We start from the raw sequence: 21362 nt of genomic DNA on the forward strand, positions 1-21362 counted from the left end.
CCCTGCAAAAAAAAAAAAAAAATTACAAAAAATGATTAATTTCCCTTTTTAAATATATAGTTTAAATAGCTGTATATATATAAAACTAGATATTTTATATATTCATATAATATATGAAACTATATTTTATATATTCATATAATATATGAAACTATATATTTTATATATTCATATAATATATGAAACTATATATTTTATATATTCATATAATATATGAAACTATATATTTTATATATTCATATAATATATGAAACTATATATTTTATATATTCATATAATATATGAAACTATATATTTTATATATTCATATAATATATGAAACTATATTTTATATATTCATATAATATATGAAACTATTTTATATATTCATATAATATATGAAACTATATATTTTATATATTCATATAATATATGAAACTATATTTTATATATTCATATAATATATGAAACTATATATTTTATATATTCATATAATATATGAAACTATATATTTTATATATTCATATAATATATGAAACTATATATTTTATATATTCATATAATATATGAAACTATATATTTTGTATATTCATATAATATATGAAACTATATTTTATATATTCATATAATTATGAAACTATATATTTTATATATTCATATAATATATGAAACTATATTTTATATATTCATATAATATATGAAACTTTTATATATTCATATAATATATGAAACTATATATTTTATATATTCATATAATATATGAAACTATATTTTATATATTCATATAATATATAAACTATATAGTTTATATATTCATATAATATATAAACTATATAGTTTATATATTCATATAATATATAAACTATATAGTTTATATATTTATATATTTATATAATATATAAAACTATATAGTTTATATATTTATATAATATATAAAACTATATAGTTTATATATTTGTATAATATATAAAACTGTATATTTATATAATATATAAAACTATATATTTATATATAGCCTGGCCAGCATGGTGAAACCCCATCTCTACTAAAAATACAAAAGTTGGCTGGGCATGGTGGCACGCTCCTGTAGTCCCCACTACTCAGGAGGTTGAGGCAGGAGAATTGCTTGAACCTGGCAGGCGGAGGTTGCAGTGAGCCGAGATCACGCCACTACACTCCAGACTGGGCAACAGAGCAAGACTCTGTCTCAAAAGAAAAAAAAAAAGAAAGAAACCCCATCACAAATTCCCCAAACCACCTGCATGTAAAATACTAAGTAAATTACTGTTCTAATTTTAAGCTCCTAAGAATAATTTTAAAGAGTTGTTCTAATTGCATCCAATACCAACAACATTATATGTTGTTATCTTTTTTTTTTTTTTATTTCAATAGTTTTTGGGGAACAGGTGGTATTCGGTTACATTGATAAATTCTTCAGTGATGATTTCTAAGGTTTGGTTGCACCCATCACCCATGCAGTGTATGCTGTACCCAATGTGTAGTCTTTACCCCTCATCCCCCTCCCACCCTTCCCCCAGAGTCCCTAAAGTCCATTGTATTTGTTTTTTTTTGAGATGGAGTCTCGCTGTGTCACCAGGCTGGAGTGCAGTGGTGCAATCTCGGCTCACTGTAACCTCCGCCTCCTGGGTTCAAGAGGTTCTTCTCCCTCAGTCTCCCAAGTAGCTGGGACTACAGGCATGTGCCAGCACGCCTGACTAATTTTTTGTATTTTTAGTAGAGACGGGGTTTCACCATGTTAGCCAGGATAGTCTCGATCTCCTGACCTCATGATCCGCCCGCCCATCCCGGCCTCCCAAAGTGCTGGGATTACTGGCGTGAGCCACTGTGCCCGGCCTAATTTTTTTGTATTTTTAGTAGGGACAGGATTTCACCGTGTTAGCCAGGATGGTCTCGATCTCCTGACCTCATGATCCACCCGCTTTGGCCTCCCAAAGTGTTGGGATTACAGGCGTGAGCCACCGCGCCTGGCCCATTGTATCATTCTCAATGCCTTTGTGTCCTTATAGCTTACCTCCCATTTATGAGAACATACTACATTTGGTTTTCCATTCCTGTGTTACTTTACTTAGAATAATGGTCTCCAACTCCATCCAGGTTGCTGTAAATGCCGTTATTTCATTGGTATATATGGTATATATGTGCACCACATTTTCTTTATCCGTTCGTTGATTGGTGGGCATTTGAGCTGGTTTTATGTTTTCACAATTGTGAATTGTGCTGCTATAAACGTGTATGCAAGTGTCTTTTTCATATAATGACTTATTTTCCTCTGGGTAGATACCCAGTAGTGGGATTGCTGGATCAAATGGTAGTTCTACTTTTAGTTCTTTAAGGAATCTCCATACTGTTTTCCATAGTGGTTTTACTAGTTGACATTCCCACCAGCGGTGTAAAAGAGTTTCTTTTCGGCTGGGCGTGGTGGCTCACTCCTGTAATCGCAGCACTTTGGGAGACTGAGGCGGGCAGGTCACGAGCTTAGGAGATTGAGACCATCCTGGCTAACATGATGAAACCCTGTCTCTACTAAAAATACAAAAATAATTAGCCGGGTGGTGGCGGGCCCCTGTAGTCCTAGCTACTTGGGAGGCTGAGGCAGGAGAATGGTGTGAACCCGGGAGGCGGAGGTTGCAGTGAGCTGAGATCGCACCACTGCACTCCAGCCTGGTGACAGAGCAAGGCTCTGTCTCAAAAAAAAAAAAAAAAGAAAAGAAGAAAAAGTGTTTATTTTCACCACATCCACGCCAACATCCTTTATTTTTTTATTTTTAAATTACGGCCATTCTTGCAAGAGTAAGGTGGTGTGTTAGTCTGTTCTCACACTGCTGTAAAGAACTTCCTGATTCTGGGTAATTTATGAAGGAAAGGAGGAAGTTTAGTTGACTCACAGTTCTATATGGCTGGGGAGGCCTCAGGAAACTTACACTCATGGTTAAAGGTGAAGGAGAGGCAAGCATCTTCTTCATAAGGTGGCAAGAGAGAAAAAGACTGAAGGAGGAACTTGCCAAACACTTACAAAGCTATCAGATCTTGTGAGAACTCAGTCACTATCATGGGAACAGAAGGGGGAAACCGCCCCCATGATTCAAATTACCTCCACCTTGTCTCTCCCTTGACACATGGAGATTATGGGGATTACAATTCAAGATGAGATTTGGGTGGGGACACAGCCAAACCATATCAGTTGGTATTGCATTGTGATTTTGATTTGCATTTCCCTGATAATTCATGATGTTGAACATTTTTTCTTGTTTGTTGGCCATTTGTATATTTTCTTTTGAGAATTATCTATTCGTGTCCTTAGCTGACTTTTTGATGGCATTATTTTTTTCTTGCTGATTTGAGTTCCTTGTAGATTCTGGATATTAGTCCTTTGTCAGATACATAGTTTGTGAAGATTTTCTCCTACTCTGTGGGTTGTGTGTTTACTCTGCTGATTATTTATTTTACTGTGCAGAAGCTTTTTAGTTTAATTAAGTCCCATCTGTTTATCTTTGTTTTTGTTGCATTTGCTTTTGGGTTCTTGGTCATGAAGCCTTTGCCTAAGTCAATGTCTAGAAGAGTTTTTCCAATGTTATCTTGTAGAATTTTTATGGTTTCAGGTCTTGATTTAAGTGTTTGATCCACCTTGAGTTAATTTTTGTATCAAGTGAGAGATGAGGATCCAGTTTCATTCTTCTCCATGTGACTTGCCAATTATCCCAGCATCATTTGTTGAATAGGATGTCCTTTCCCCACTTTATATTTTTTGTTTGCTGTGATGAAAATCAGTTTGCTCTAAGTGTTGGGCTTTATTTCTGGGTTCTCTATTCTGTGCCATTGGTCTATGTGCCTATTTTTATAGCAGTATTGTGCTGTTTTGGAGACTATAGTCTTATAATATAGTATGAAGTCAGGTAATGTGATGCCTTCAGATTTGCTCATTATGCTTAGTCTTGCTTTGGTTATGTGGGCTCTTTTTTGGTTCCATATGAATTTTAGCATTGTTTTTTCTAGTTGTGTGAAAAATGATGATGGTATTTTGATGTGAATTGCATAGAATTTGTAGATTGCTTTTGGCAGTATGGTATTTCCACAATATTGATTCTACCCATCCAAGAGTTTGGGATGTGCTTCCATTTGTTTGTATCCTCTGTGATTTCTTTCAGCAGTGTTTTGTAGTTTTTGTTGTAGAGTTCTTTCCACCTTCTTCATTAGGTACATTCCTAAGTATTTCATTTTTTTCTAGCTATTGTGAAAGGGTTTGAGTTCTTGATTTGATTCTCAGCTTGGTCGCTGTTGGTGTATAGCAGAGCTACTGACTTGTGTACGTTTATTTTGTATCTTGAAACTTTACTGAATTCATTTATCAGATCTAGGAGCTTTTTGGATGAGTCTTTAGGGTTTTCTAGGTATACGATCATATCATGAGTGAACAGCAACAGTTTGACTTCCTCTTTATCGATTTGGATGCCCTTTATTTCTTTCTCTTGTCGATTGCTCTGGCTAGGACTTCCAGTACTGTGTTGAATAGAAGTGGTGAAAGTGGGCATCTTTGTCTTGTTCCAGTTCTCAGGGGGAATGCTTTCAACTTGTTCCCTGTTCAGTATAATGTTGACTATGGGTTTGTTATAGATGCTTTTATTACCTTAAGGTATGTCCCTTCTATGCCGATTTTGCTGAGGGTTTTAATCATATAGGGATGCTGGATTTTGTAAAATGCTTTTTCTTTGTTGAGATATCATGTGATTTTTGTTTTTAATTCTGTTTATGTGGTGTATCACATTTATTGACTTGTGGACGTTAAACTATCCCTGCATTCCTGGTATGAAACCCACTTGTTCATGGTGAATTACCTTTCTGATATGCTGTTGGATTCAATTAGCTTATATTTTGTTGAGGATTTTTTGCATCTATGTTCATCAGGGATATTGGTCTGTGGCTTTCTTTTTTTGTTATGTCCTTCCCTGTTTTTGGTATTAGGGTGATAATGGCTTCGTTGAATGATTTAGGGAGGATTCCCTCTTTCTCTGTCTTTTGGAATAGTGCCAATAGGATTAATACCAGTTCTTTTTTCTGAAAGTCTGTTAGAATTCAGCTGTGAATCCATCTGGTCCTGGGCTTTTTTTATTGTTGTTGTCAGTTTTAAAATTACCATTTCAGTCTTGCTGTGGTCAGTTCAGAGTTTCTGTTTCTTCCTGGTTTAACCTAGAAGGGTTGTATATTTCCAGGAATTTATCCAGCTCCTCTAGGTTTTCTATTTTGTGTATTTAAAGGTGTTCATAGTAGCCTTGAATGATATTTTGTATTTCTGTGGTATCAGTTATTATATCTCCTGTTTGTTTCTAATTGAGCTTATTTGGTTCTTCTGTCTTCTTTTTTTTGGTTCATCTTGCTAATGTTCTATCAATTTTGTTTATCTTTTCAAAGAACCAACTTTTTGTTTAATTTATCTTTTGTATTTTGTTTCAGTTTCATTTAGTTATGCTCTCATCTTTGTTATTTCTTTTCTTCTGCTAGGTTTGGTTCTTGTTTCTCTAGTTCTTGAGGTGTGACCTTAGATTGTCTTATTTGTGCTCTTTAAGACTTTTTCATGCAGGCATTCAGTGCTGTAAACTTTGCTCTTAGCACTGCTTTTTCTGTATCCAGAGGTTTTGATAAGTTGTGTCACTATTATCATTCAGTTCAAATTCTTAAATTTCCATTTTGATTTCATTGTTGACCCAACAATCATTCAGGAGCAGGTTATTTAATTTCCATGTATTTGCATGCTTTTTGAGTGTTCCTTTTGCAGTTGATGTCCAATTTTATGCCACTGTGGTCTGAGAGAGTACTTGATATAATTTTGATTTTCTTAAATATACTGTGACTTGTTTTGTGGCTTATGTGGTCTGTCTCGGAATATGTTCCATGTGTTGATGAATAGAATGTGCATTGTGCAGTTGTTGGGTAGAATGTTCTGTATATATAGTTAAATCAATTTGTTGTAGGGTATAGTTTAAGTCCATTGTTTCTTTGTTGACTTTCTGTCTTAACGACCTGTCTAGTGCTGTCAGTGGAGTATTGAAGTCCCTCACTATTATTATTTTGCCCTCTGTCTCATTTATTAAGGTCTAGTAGTAATTGTTTTATAAATTGGGAGCTCCAGTGTTAGGTGCATTTATATTTAGGATTGTGATATTTTCCTGTTGGACTAGTCCTTTTATCATTATGTAATGTCTCTCTGTCGTTTTTAAATGTTGTTTTTTAAAGTCTGTTTTATCTGATGTAAGAATAGCTACTCCTGCTGGCTTTTGGTGTCTGTTTGCATGAAATATCTCTTTCTACCCCTTTACCTTCAGTTTATGTGAGTCCTTATGTGTTAGGTGAGTCCCTTGAAAAAAGCAGATACTTGGTTGGTGAATTCTTATCCACTCTGCCATTCTGCATCTTTTAAGTGGAGCATTTAGGCCATTTATATTCAACATTAGTATTAAGATGTGAGGTACTATTCTATCCGTTGTGCTAGTTGTTGCCCCAATACCTTTTGTCTGTTTGTTTTTTCTCATTGTGTTATTGTTTTATAGGCCCTGTGAGATTTATGCTTTACGGAGGTTCTGTTTTGGTGTATTCTGAGGCTTTGTTTCAAGATTTAATAATTCATTTTATCACTTCTTTAGTGCCGACTTGATATTGGCAAATTCTCTCAGCATTTGTTTGCCTGAAAAAGACTTTATCTTTCCTTCATTAATGAAGCTTAGTTTCACTGGACATAAAATTCTTGACTGATAATTATTTTATTTAAGGAGGCTAAAGATAGGACCTCAATTCCATCTGGCTTGTAGATTTTATGCTGAGAAATCTGCTATTTATCGGATAGGTTTTTCTTTATAGGTTACCTGGTGCTTTTGCCTCACAGATCTTAAGATTATTTCGTTTGACTTGACTTTAGATAACCTGATTGACTGTGTGCCTAGGTGATGATCTTTTTGCGATGAATTCCCCAGGTGTTCCTTGACCTTCTTGTATTTGGATGTCTAGATCTCCAGCAAGGCCAGGGAAGTTTTCCTTGATTATTCCCTCAAATAAGTTTTCCAAACTTTTAGATTTTTCTTCTTCCTCAGGAACACCAATTATTCTTAGGTTTGGTCGTTTAACATAATCCCAAACTTCTTGGATGCTTTGTTCATTTTTTAAAATTCTTTTTCCTTTGTCTGTGTCAGGTTGTGTTAATTTGATTAGGCCTTGTCTTTGAGCTCTGAAATTCTTTCTTCTGCTTGTTTGATTCTATTATTGAAACTTTGCAGTATATTTTGCATGCCTCTAAGTGTGTCTTTCATTTTCGGAAATTGTGACTCTTTTTTATTTATGATTCTATTTCTCTGGAAAGTTTTTCATCCATGTCTTGTATTATTTTAAAAATTTCTTTAAGTTGCCTTTCACCTTTCTCTAGTGCCTCCTTGAGCTGCTTAATAACCGACCTACTGAATTCTTTTTCTGGTAATTCAGATATTTCTTCTTGGTTGGGATCCATCGCTGGTGAACTAGTGTGATCTTTTGAGGGTGTTACAGAACCTTGTTTTGTCATATTACCAGAATTGTTTTTCTGGTTCCTTCTCATTTGTATATACTGTGTCAGAGGCAAGATCTTGAATCTGCTGTTCAGATTCTTTTATCCCACGGGGTGATCCCTTGATGTGGTTCTCTCCCTCTTCCCCTATGAATGGGGCTTCCTGAGAGCTGAACTGCAGTGATGGTTATTTTTCTTCTGGGTCTAGCTACCCAGTGGAGCTACTGGACTCCAGGCTGGTATTGGGGAGTGTCTGCAGAAAAAGCATTTGCCCTAGGCTACAAGCCTTCCTGCTAAGAAAGCAAGCAGGGTTTTCAGGCCTTGCCCCTCCCTGCCTGCTGTGGCTTCTGTTCTCGTATCTGTACTTTCCATTGGCCCCCTATTCCAGCCGGCTCCCTATTCCCGCCTCTTCCCCCACCCCCAGATTCTGCCCAGGAAAATTTGCATTCGGTCAAAATTATTACAGCATTCAGCTAGAAGTCTTTCTCACTGTGGTACTTCCCCAGTTCCACTGACTGCCCTCCCCAAGGACCCCTGTGAGATAAAAGTAAAAAAAAAAAATGGCTTCCCTAGGGACTGGGAGTGTCTACAGGGGTGTCTTGTCACTGCTGCTTCTAGTTTTTTTTTTTTTTTTTCTTTTTTAGGTGGAGTCTCAGTCTGTCGCCCAGGTTGGAGTGCAGTGGCGTTGATCTTGGCCCACTGCAACCTCTGCCTCCCGGGCTCAAGCTATTCTCCCGCCTCAGCCTCCCAAGTAGCTGGGATTACAGGTGTGCACCACCATGCCCAGCTAATTTTTTTTTTTTTTTTGTATTTTTAGTAGAGACAGGTTTCACCATATTGGCCAGGCTTGTCTCAAACTCCTGGGCTCAAGCGATCCACTCACCTTGGCCTCCCAAAGTGTTGGGATTACAGGCATGACCCACCATTCCTGGCCTGCTTCTTCTACTTTTATATTTCGCTCAGCTCTCTAAATTTGTTTCAGCCCTAGGTAAGGTTAAATTCTTCTGTGATCTTGATTTTCAGGTTCCCCAGTGAGGGTGTGTATTTGGAGGCAGACTTTCCCCGTCTCATACTTTGGGCACTCACAGTGTTTTGGCTGTCTCATGGAGTTTGTAGTGGCAAGCTGCTTGTTTAAAAGGGTCTGTGAATTCTTTCAGTTTTCTTGGTGTGTTCTTGTGGTGGTTCTTGGAGCAGAGTTTACATTGTGAGTCTCCACATGCTGTTTTGTCCCCACGAGTGGGAGCTGCAAGTTAGTCCTGCCTGATATCCACCATTTTCTCCGGGTGACCTCAGTTAATCTATATGTCCTGTTATCTATTGGGAAAGGCAAACTGTATTTTGGACATAGTGTGTTAATTGATAGCATTAGGTTAATGGAATTCCTATAACTTCAGTACCAGCCATATATCCATTTACTCATTCATTTGTTAACTGATTAATTCAAGTGGTTACCTTCTAGTCAATATTAATTTCGCCTTAGGTATTTTTGTTATGGAGGTTAAAAAAAAGATTTTATGCCTGTCAACAATAACTCTAAAATCTATTTAATCATTCTCTACTTGCTTATATTCATAATCAAATCACATAGACACTTGTTTCATTCCATGTGATCTGTGCTAGGTTCACATACTCTGCTCTTTCAAGGACTACTCTGCAGAATCCGTGGTTTCCTGATTACAAGTCTCTGCTTCTGTTCAACTGATTGCAGTATTTATTAAGCTTAAATAAGCCAAAATATTATTACAATAGAAAAAAAACTTATTCTCTTCATTTTGAAGTTCCTAAAAGATTGTCTATTTCTTTAATTTTTAAAACCCTCTTCAGAATACTGGTTGATCATTAGTAGCATACCACCACCACGATATATTTAACACCTGCTTTTTACATATCTAAGAGATACAAAACATTGTCCCTTTCAGTGAGGATCTTACAGTCTTATGTATGAACACATAACTTGATGGTAAAGATTAAGTGCCAAGTAGACAATAACAGCCATCAGTATTACAGGTAATGATAAACATGGACTCAAGTAGTTGAAGTAAGATACCCTTGACCGAACAGTAGGCAGTTACAGACGAGAGGAAAGAATATTTTAGCCAGAGGGAATACTATGAGGAAAGGCTTTGAAGTAGGAATCTGGACAATGGATTTGGTAAAAAAAAATGTTTGTAGATGGTTTTTAATTAGAGCAGGTAAATGACTAGTAGGAGGAGGTAAGACTGGAGATGTAGTTAGTAAGTGAATTGGGACGACTTGAATGCCCCCTTTACGAGATTAAGTTTTATATGTAGCTGGAATTAATATTCATGAGCAGTGCATGATGCATTTAAAGGAGTATTTTAGGAAGCTCAGTTTGACGTGTAAAGGGAAGGTGGGAGAGACTAAAAAACCATTGCCATAGTTTATGGGTGAAGAAAGAAAGAGACTCACTTGCCTTGAGTACCGTATGCCTCCCGCTCTGCAGGAGTGTTGAGAGTGGCATTTGGAATGGAACAGAACAAGCTGTCTAAGGCATATGATGTAAAGCAAGAGCAGTTAATTGTATGCTGAGCTCTGGGTCAAGTCCATATTTAGAGGATTATAGCAGGAAGTAAACCAGCAAGAGTCAGAGGAAGGAAACAGGAGGGTGTCTGAAAGGCCCCAGTGGAGATAAGAATTTCCATGGTTGAGTGTTGTAGTGAGCTGAGAGAATGAATCGATTATTTGGCGTAAACTTTTAAAATAAAGTCTAATATTATATACAGACAAGGGCACATTACAATTATAGAGCTTGATGAATTTTTATGCTGTGAACACTTTACCACGTTTTACTAGTGCTGTGGAAGCTTCCCTCACGCCCACTTCAGTTGGTTAAACAACTCTAAAGAAAACCAGTATTCTGATTTCTACCAGATTAGTTGTGCCATCTTGTTGGAATCAGACAGTAGACTCTTGTGATAGCTCATTTTTCTCAATATTGTGTGTGAGAGTCATCTATGTTGCATTTAATGATATAGTATTTCATTGCTGTGTAGTATTCTATTGCATAAGTATACCATAATTTACATATTATTCATTGTACTATTATATATATTTGAATTGTTTCCAGTTTTGAGCTATTAGAAATAATACTGCTGTGAACAGTATTCTTATATGCATACATTTCTCTTGGGAATATATCTAGGATTGGAACTGTTGGGTCATAGTTATGAATGTATTTGGTATTAATACATAATGTCAAAGAATGTCAGTTTACCTTCCCACCAGCAGTATGAGAGCTGTCCACATCCTCATCAACATTTGATATCTCCAGCTTTCAAAATTTTAGCTATTATGCTGAGAGGTATAATAGTAATTCATTGTGTTTTTAATTTGCATTTCTCTAATAACAAATGCAGGTGGGCATCCTTCCATATGCCTGTTGGCATTAGGCTAGCCTCTGTTGTAAAGTGCTGGTTGGAATGTTTTTCCCACTTAAAAATCTGCATTGTCTGTTTTAAAATTTTTTCTACTTTTTATTGGCTTGCAGGGTTCTTACATATTCTGGATTCATATAATTTATCAGATATGTATATTGCAAATATCTTTCTATACTCCTAAGGGTGCATTTTGGTGAATAGAAATTCTTTTCAATGAGACCAGGTATGGTAGCTCACACCTGTAATCCCAGCACTTTGGGAGGCCAAGGTGGGTGGATCACTTGAGGTCAGGAGTTTGAGACCAGCCTGGCCAACATGGTGAAACCCCAACTTTACTAAAAATACAAAAATTAGCCGGACGTGATGGTGTGCACCTGTAATCCCAGCTACTCAGGAGGCTGAAGCAGGAGAATTGCTTGAACCTGGGAGGCAGAGGTTGCAGTGAGCTGAGATTGCACCACTGCACTCTAGCCTGGGTGACAGAGTGAGACTCCGTCTCAAAAAAACAAAACAAAACAAAAACAAAATTCTTGTTTAATGGAAGCTAATTTATTAGTCTTTTCCTTTATATCAGCGCTTTTTTGGTGTGCCATTTAATACACCTGTGTCTCTTACAAGTTTATGAAGATAACCTCATATTAGTTTTAGAAGCAGTATTATTAGATCTTTACAGTTTAGATCTACAATCTGTTAGGAATCGAGTTTAATGTATGATGTGAGGTAGAGTTCAATATTTTTCTCCATTTAAAAAATATATAGACATTCATTTAATCCAGCACCATTCATTGAAAAGATAGTCCATTCCCCTCTGCAGTGTGGTGGCACCTTTGTTGTAAACCTGGTGACTGTAACTCAGTATTGAGAAGTAATAGGTTTGTGGAGGAAAGATCCAGTCTTGACTCCACAGTGTGTAGATGGGTCTTAAAAAGAAGTTATATCCTAACGTGGAGTTAAGTTCATTTGCAGCATGGTTGATCTGTTAGTAATTGGGAATATATTGTAGAACTGTTTTGCTTTCTCCCATTTATTTTTTTTAAACTATGGAAGTAATTTCAGATTTATATACAATTTGTGGAAATAGTACATAGACTTCCCATGTATCCTTCACCTTTATTCCCCATTGATAGCATTTCCGAACCATCTGGGAATAAGTTGTAGACATGATGTACCATTACCCCTTAATATTTCAATGTGTATTTCTTAAGGGCATGGACACTGTTCTATCGGGAAGTTAACTTTGATCCATATTACCATTTAATCCACAGACTCCATTTCAGGTTTCATTAATCATCCCAAACCTTTACAGCTCCAGGATCTAATCAAGACCATGTGTTACATGTACTTAACATTTCTCTTCATTTCACTTCAATCTGTAACAAACGGTTCCTCAGTCTTTCTTACCTTTTATGACCATAACATTTATGAAGAATACGGGACCACAGAGTTTGTAGAATGCCCCTCAATTGAGTTTGTCTGGTGTTTCCTCATGATTTATGCATTTTAGCATGAATACCACAAAAATGACTTGGACTTACCTTAGTGCTTTCTATGAGGAGACGCCTGAGATTGACTTGTCCCATCAGTGACGACTTTTGTCATGCAGTGAGGAGTATGCCAGGCTTCTTTGCTGTAAAGTTAATTAATCCGTATGTTTTGTTATTGAATAGTAAGTAATAAGTATTTTCTGAGGAGACATTTTGAGCCTGTGTGTGTGTGTATATATATATATATATCTATACATATATATAGTATAGATATATATATGTGTATATATATAAATATTCTGCTCCTCATCAAGCTTTCTTTTTTATTTTATTTTATTTTTTAATTTTTTTTTGCACACAAAAACAATAAACATTTTCTAAAAATACAAACAAAAAGATGCGTATCAAACATATTAGGAAGGTTGCACATGGGAAGTCGGGGAATAGAAATGGGGGGTGGGAATTAAAATAAATGAGAGAGGGACTTTATATGGATCAGTGATAATAACTCAATCTTCTATTTGACAAAGAAGAAGGAGAAGGAAGAGGAAGAAAAACAAAGCGGGATAAAGGATCAGAAAGGGAGGAAAATAGAAAAAATTAGAGTATGACTCCAGGGTAGACCTGTTTTGTTGTCACTGAGTTGGTTGGTTGGTTTGACTGTTGTATTTTTCATGTTTCACCATGTTGGCCAGACTGGTCTCGAACTCCTGGCCCGAAGTGATCAACCCGCCTCGGCCCCCCAGAGTGCCGGGACCACAGGCGTGACCCACCACATCCAGCCCCCACATTGCTTCTGGCCTCCATGGTAGACCTCCCAGACGGGGCGGTCGGGCAGAGGCGCTCCCCACATCCCAGATGGGGCGGCCGGGCAGAGGCGCTCCTCACTTCCCAGACGGGGCGGCCAGACAGAGACACTCCTTACTTCTTCCCAGATGGGGCGGCCGGGCAGAGGCGCTCCTCACTTCTTCCCAGACGGGGCGGCCGGGCAGAGGCACTCCTCACTTCTTCCCAGACGGGGCGGCCGGGCAGAGGCGCTCCTCACTTCCCAGACGATGGGTGGCCGGGCAGAGGCGCTCCTCACTTCCCCGACGATGGGTGGCCGGGCAGAGGCGCTCCTCACTTCCCCGACGATGGGTGGCCGGGCAGAGGCGCTCCTCACTTCCCAGACGATGGGTGGCCGGGCAGAGGCGCTCCTCACTTCCCAGACGATGGGTGGCCGGGCAGAGGCGCTCCTCACTTCCCAGACGATGGGTGGCCGGGCAGAGGCGCTCCTCACTTCCCCGACGATGGGTGGCCGGGCAGAGGCGCTCCTCAATTCCCAGACGATGGGTGGCCGGGCAGAGGCGCTCCTCACTTCCCAGACGATGGGTGGCCGGGCCGAGGCGCTCCTCACTTCCCAGACGGGGCGGCCGGGCCGAGGCGCTCCTCACTTCCCAGACGATGGGTGGCCGGGCAGAGGCGCTCCTCACTTCCCAGACGATGGGTGGCCGGGCAGAGGCGCTCCTCACTTCCCAGACGATGGGTGGCTGGGCAGAGGCGCTCCTCACTTCCCAGACGATGGGTGGCCGGGCAGAGGTGCTCCTCACTTCCCAGACGATGGGTGGCCGGGCAGAGGCGCTCCTCACTTCCCAGATGGGGAGGACGGGCAGAGGGGCGGCCAAGCAGAGACGCTCCCCACCTCCCAGACGGGGCGGCGGCCGGGCAGGGGCTGCAATCCCAGCACCCTGGTAGGCCAAGGCAGGCGGCTGGGAGGCGGAGGCTGCCGCGAGCCAAGACCACGCCACCGCACTCCAGCCCGGGCAACACCGAGCACCGGGTGAGCGAGACTCCGTCTGCAGTCCCAGCACCTCGGGAGGCCGAGGCGGGCAGAGCACTCGGGGTCAGGAGCTGGAGACCAGCGTGGCCAACATGGCGAAACCGCGTCTGCAGCTAAAGGAGAAAAAGCAGGCAGGGGTGGTGGCGCGCGGCGGAAGTCCCAGGCAGTCCGCGGTGCGGGGCAGCAGCAAGCCGAGTAGATTGCAGCCTGGGCCACAGAAGGAAAAGAAAAGAAAGAAAGAAAGGAAGGAAGGGAAGGAAGGGAGGAAGGGAGGAAGGAAGGAAGGAGCTTTCTTTCACCTTCCAGATTTAGCCTCTGTTGATGATTCTCATCTGAAGCAGTTATGACCCTGAAGGTTGCCAAAGGGGGATTTTTAAAATTCAAGTTTCTTTTTTATATTTGTTAATTGGCATTGTACCCAAAGGTAGCTTTTGCTTTTCCCTCATCTTCTTTTTGTTTGCCTATTTATATCACTATAGCCTCTTGGATTCCTGTTCTACTTACAAGTTTATAATTTGTTACTATCATTATCTATTTTGTTGCTTAAATGATTCCAGGTTTGGCTAGTGGTACAGACCCTCTAATTGACTCCTTTGCCCTTTTGATATTTCTCCGTCATGCTCTGGACATTTTTACTTTCTGGCATAATAAAGTGTTCCTAGGTCATCTTGTATTTTCCTTGCCCCAGCCCTGGAGCCAGCCATTTCTCCATGGAGCTCTGGTTTCTCAATTAATCACTGGTTTCTCAGTTAATCAGTTTATTTATTCAACAAATATTTATTCAGTGACTGCTATTTTCCTGTTTTTTTTTTTTTTTTAACTTTCTACAGAGCTGTTCTAAGTGTTAGTAACATGTTCCTTTTTGAAAACTAGTTGTAGCATTTTTTTTTATATGCCACATATAGGAATCCAAAATTCTTATGCACATTTGTACTCCTTATTAATTAGCCTTTTTGTATTTATCACTGGTAAATATAGAAATTTCCTTTAGTCTATCTAAGAACCCCCCAAAAATTGATGGTGTGTTTACAGTGTCAACACAATAGCCTTGGCCGGTAGCAGTGGCCCACCCTGTTATCCCAGCACTTTGGGAGGCTGAGGCAGGAGGATCGCTTGAGCCCAGGAGTTCAAGACCTGCCTGGGTGGCATAACAAGACTTTGTCTCAAAAAACAAACAAACAAAAAACTTAAACAAAATAACATTATAGCCTTATAATACACCAGAAACCCTATGTGTTGATTATCTTTATGAAACCTGGATCCAACTCTCACACACTCAAAATAATAGTATTTAACATTACTTGGAGGCATCTCATAGTTTGAAGTTACTCTGTAAATGTTTTCTATGAAAGCATTATTGTATATATAAAGTAGGTATGCACATGTAGGGGTGTCAGTCTAGTTCTGTATGAAAGAGATGGAGATACTTTGCTCTAGGAGTTGGAAATCTTTCAGCATGGTTTTTGCTTTTCTGCTTCTCTTCTACTTTCCTTCACTAAGACCAGTTTGTAACATTTCTAAGAAAATGCACTGTAGTCTTACTTTCTAATGAGGAATGTATATGAGATTATTTATTCATTTAAATGATATAAATACAACACTTTTACCTATTTTAAAATACAATTTATGGTATGAGTGGCAGACAGTACATCTCAATAGTGCATTCAGATCACCTCACTGGTGATTTTCAAACATATTTCTTATTTATTGCCTTCCTTAAATGATGAAATCTTTCAAGCTTTTCATTTTCTTTTTTTCCCGCATTTGAATCTTATGCTATTTGTGACTGTATGATTATTGCAAAGTAGAATTCAAAGTGACATAAATCTTGGACAACAGATTAACATGTTAATTATTAAACTGAAATCTTTATGAAATTTAAAATTTTAACTTTTAAAGGCATAGACAGCTCTGGTGTTTAAAAAATACCTTTGGAAACCTGTTAGGCAGTTTCTAATAAAGTTAAACATAAACCTACTCTGTGACCCAGCATTTTTTTGTTGTTGTTGTTATTTTTTTTTCTCATCTAAAACCAAAAGACTTATTAAAGAATGTTGAAGGTAGCTTTACACATAATAGCTCCAAACTAGAAACAGACCAAATGTTCCATCAACAGCAAAATACAAATCATGGTATTTCATTCGGTAGAATACTATTTAGTGATTTAAGAAGCTTAAAATACTAATATATGCAAACAAAATTATGTTGAGTGAAAGAAGCAAGATGGAAAGTGGTACATGTTTAGATATGAAGAAGAGGCAAATGAATCTATAATGCCTGAAGTCAGAATGGGTAACCTGGGGAAGTGGATATTGACTTGGAACGAGGCTGAAGGCACCTTCTGGGTGATGGAAATGTTCATATCTTGATGTGACGGTAGTCATAAGTGTTTACATATGTACTAATTCATTGAGCTATATGCTTAAGGTTTGTGCATTTTACTTACCCTGCAGTAAAATTATGTAAGAAAGAAAGAAAAAGTAAGAACAGAGAGTCTCTTTATGCTTGACTTTCTTTTGCCGTTAAATGTATATATTAAATTAGGGATATTATACACTGCTAAGGTATAACCTCCAAGGTATAGGGATTTGGACTAATAGGACTTAATATTCATTAGGTTAACTTTTCTTTGCTATTCTTCTTTCTTCTTCCTTGGCTGTCTTCCTTTTCACTTTATTTTTCCCTTTTTCCTCTTCTTAACCTTGATTTTATTCCTGTTATTATACTCTTCAGTGCTTTCACATTAATTCTTTAGAAATGAGATGAGCAATGTGTTGACTCTTGATGGGTTGCTTATAATCTGGATGCCAATTTTACATTTGTGTCAGGCTCTGCCTCCCCTTGGCTGGTACTTTATGCCAGCCCCAGTTTCTCTGTTGCAATATGTGGACCCATTTTTGTGTGTAATGAATGGGATCTTAAATGTGTGGTACAAAGGCATGATTCAAATGAAATATTACAGAATTTACAGTGAATTTCACTTCCTGTAAAAGCTTTATATTCATCTTCATGATTTGTTAGAACATACATACATGTGTTTTACTAATTATCCTTTTGGTACTTCAAATAGTTTGACATAATTATACATTTTTTTTTAAATTATGGAATTTTTCAAATTTTACACAAGTAAAGAGGATAAGATAGCGAATGTCCCTAGGACACCTCACCAGCTTCAGCAATTATCAACTCACAGTGGCCGGCCAGTCTTGTTTCTCTTCTGTCTCTCCCTGGATTACTTTGAAGCAAATCTCAGATATATCACTTCATCTGTAAATGTATCTTTAAAGATACATACTGAATTTTAAGATAACTCTTAAAAAACGAATCCCAATATCATTATCAAGCAAACAAAACAGTAACTCCTTAATAATAAAAAAAGTCTGAAGTTCAGATTTCTCTTATTGACTCATTAAAATTTTTTAAAAAATTATTTTATTCTTTTAGAGACAGGTCTTGCTCAGTCACTCAGGCTAGAGTGCAGTGTTGTGATCTTAGTTCACTATAACCTCAAACTCCTAGTCTCAGGTGATCTCCTTGCCCCCTTCCCCCAACCCAGCCTCCCAAAGTGCTGGGATTACAGGCATGCGCCACCACGTCTGACCTCGATTTTTTCATAATTGGTTTATTTGAATAAAGATTAAAATGAGGATCATTTATTGCATTTGGTTGATAATGTCTGTTTAGTTTGTTTAGTATTTTTTAAGATATAGAATCCTTTTTCATCTTTACTTTTCTACATAGATTATTTGAGAAACCAGGTCGTTAGTCCCTTAGAATTTCTGTGTTCTTGGTTTTGCTGATGGTATACCTGTGGTGATGTACAGCCTATTTGCCTGTCCCCTGTATTTCTTGTAAACTGATAACCTAGAGGCTACATAGATTCAGGTTTGAAGTTTTTGGTAATTGTTTTATAGGTAGTTTTGTCTACTTCCTATTGTACTACGTCAGAAGGCATTTAATTTCCTGTTTTTATTTTGTGATTTTTGAGTACATCAGTAGGTCCAGTTATCCTAGCCTGGTTCATCCATTATCATGTTTCCCATAAAGTTCCCTAGTTGACCTAGTGGTCGTAGAAGCCTGCCGATGCTCATTGCTGAAAAGATCCATTATTTTATCAGTAGTTGCCAGATGGGAGGGTCATTTCTTCTGCATTTATTAGCTGCAATCCTTCTGGCTAACAGATGAAGAACTTTTCCCTCGTTATCTGTTTTCTCTGAGTATGATTATTATGTAAAGTCAAGGTAAGTACTTAGTTCTTTCCCTTTATTTGTCAGTATCATGGTTGGGAAGAAGCCATTTCTTCGAGAATTGTTTTTTTAAAAATTGGGAAATGATAATTATAAAGCAAACTCTGGATGCTGGCCATCCTCATTGCTTAATGGATTGGTTATGGCTTTTAGGCCTCTTAAGTGGATACTTAAGCTAGGAAATACCTAGTACTTTTTTTTTCCTTAAGAGAAAATACATCATGAATTCATTGTGATATTTTCAGTTAGGATTTAAGACTACAGGGTTTTACGTAATGTATTTGATTTTATATTTGTGTCTCTTTATGCTAAAAATCTTTGTTTCTGACATTAATTCTTTAATCTATTTTATGTATATTATATATATATAAAATAATTTTATAATAGCAATTGCACTGAGACAGGGACACCAGTATTACTAACAGCATGATTACTGAAAATAGTTTATGATTTATTTGCAGGGTTTAAAAAAATCTTTAGAATATGTGGTTATTTGACTATATTTTAAAGTTATTTGAAATAACTGTTCTTTGTATGATTAGGGCCACCAATCTGATTCACTGTTAGGTTTTAATTGCTTTGTTTTCTTTTTAGAGATTACTTTGTCTCCATTTTTATTTAATTTTGTTTGACTTAAGTAAAAGCATATTACTTGTTACTAACAATGTGATTACTGAAAACGGTTTAAGATTTTTTTTTTCTCTTTAGGATCTCATGGCTATTTTACAGTGTTTAAAATCTTTTGAAATAATTCTCTTTGTGGTTAAGTCACTGTAGATAGATTTAGTTCCAGTTTTCTTTTGATTTCAGAGATTGTTCCCCCACCCTTTTTGGATGAAACTTTGATTTCTATAATTATGCAAAAAATTCATGTTTTCAAAATAAAATCTATGAAACAGTGTACATTCAGAGACATACAGCTTCCATTCCTAAGTAACTTTTTCTTTTCTTTTTTAGTTTTGAGTTTATTCTTTAAAAAAAGTAAGCAAATATGTATTTATATTTTCATTTTCACCTTTCTTAGACAAAAGATAATATAAAGCACACACTATTTGGTACCTTGCTTTTTTTCATTTAACATTATACCCTACACTGCTAAGGTATAACCTCCAAGGTATATTAAGTAAAATTAAAAAAAGAAGCAAGATGTGCAGTAGTCTTCCTCCTTTTATAGCTGTTCAGTGTTTTATGCTATGGACGTTTATATAACTGGTGCTGCATTGATGGTTGTTTAGGTTATTTTCAGTCTTTTGCTTTTATCGATAATGCTACTTGTAAGTATCTTTAATGTTTGCTAGGAATATATTCGATGACATTTTAGTTTCAGGAAACATTGCTTATATTTACTCTGTTTTGTTGGTTATAGAAAAAATTCAAAAAACTTTTTTCATTAGATAAGTCCAAGAACCACTGATGACTTTCTTGCTAATGCTTAGTTATTTAATTACCACAGTATAAATAAAAATATTCACAGATGATGTTTTTAATGATTAAATACATGCAAGCTTTCTGGGGTAAGTAATGATGAAATGCAGTACTTTAAAAAATAATGTTCACGGTTAGCAATCTAAGAATCGTCTGTTTACTATGTTTTGATAGTAATGATTGCACACTCAAATTTTTTGTCATTAATGTACAGAAAACATTGCAAAATCCTAAGATTTTATTAGAAACTATTTTCTTGGTTTTTTACTTTGTTTTTGCAGTTCCTTAGAAAATCATACAGGTGGTCCATCCATTCCTACCTTCTTCCATGGTATTTAAGCGTTGTATAAATATAGCTTGCATGTTTAATTGTGACGATGTTTCACTTGTGCGCCTTTAATTTTTTTTTTAAACAGGCAGTATAACTCCAACTGTGGAACTGAATGGGCTTGCTATGAAAAGGGGAGAGCCTGCCATCTACAGGCCATTAGATCCAAAGCCATTCCCAAATTATAGAGCTAATTACAACTTTCGGGGCATGTACAATCAGAGGTTTGTATGTCTTTTTTGGTTTTGTTCTTAATTATTATTTTATCCATGTTGTAAAAGTTTCTCACACTCAAAAGAGTATTTTCATTGTAAATCTAATTGACCTTGGGCGTTTTGCATGGAATTTAGATAAAGCAGGTTCACAAGGAATATTTAAAGTAATAACTTAAAAAAACCCAGTTTTTAGGAACTAGTTTTTTTTTTTCCCCCTACCCCACAAACGTAAAAGATCTGAAGGAACTAGTTTTTATTGTGTCATGAGGGCCCTGTATTTGTTGCAGGGAAGACCAAGTCTTAAGGTCATTTCACAGTTTATAGTGTTGACTTTCTCATTCATTTACCAAGCAGAGCTCAGTTTTTTTCTTGATTTGTCTAAATACATTAATGAACACGAATGTTTGTAATTTATGGAGAAAAAAGAAAAAATGTAAATAATGTAATCCCAGAATTTGCCACCTTTTATATTTTCATGTACTTTACATTCTTTTTTTCTTTGCATTTAAATATATTTAACCAAGTTGAACTTGTCCTTTATATGCAATTTTTGTAGTACTTTATGAAGGTATGATAGACATACAGTAAAATGTACAAATCTTAAGTGTACCTCTTGATGACTTTATTTATATATCTATGTATTTATACTTTATTTGATGACTTTTTACATATGTATATCCTCATGTGATCACCACTCAGATCGAGATACAGAATGTTCCCATCACCTCTGAGAGTTTCCTCAGACCTCTTTGTCCTTGACACATCCTTCTCCCAGAAATAATCACTATTTTATTATCATAGACTAGTTTTTGCCTGTTGTTGAACTTTTTATAACTAGACTCATACAGTGTTTATGTGCGTCTGGCTTCTTTTACTTTGTGTAATGATTTTCTTGTTTGGGGATTCATCCATGTTGCTTAT

The 21362-nt window shown here is 37.1% G+C and overlaps 1 protein-coding gene across 14 annotated transcripts in view; it reads left to right on the plus strand.

Annotated features, from left to right (window-relative positions):
* Positions 1-21362, plus strand: part of STAU2 (staufen double-stranded RNA binding protein 2) — a 341584-nt gene that overhangs the window by 66447 nt on the left and 253775 nt on the right. For 13 of the 14 annotated variants that reach the window (XM_030795237.1, XM_030795231.1, XM_030795239.1 and 10 more), the window contains one exon: positions 20315-20450. The exons of the other annotated variant lie outside the window; for it this stretch is intronic. In XM_030795237.1, the coding sequence (XP_030651097.1) occupies positions 20315-20450 (136 nt within the window). The remainder of the gene's footprint in view (positions 1-20314; positions 20451-21362) is intronic. 14 annotated transcript variants of the gene reach the window in all.

Source organism: Nomascus leucogenys, chromosome 16, assembly GCF_006542625.1.
Source record: "Nomascus leucogenys isolate Asia chromosome 16, Asia_NLE_v1, whole genome shotgun sequence".
Taxonomy (NCBI): Eukaryota; Metazoa; Chordata; class Mammalia; order Primates; family Hylobatidae; genus Nomascus; species Nomascus leucogenys.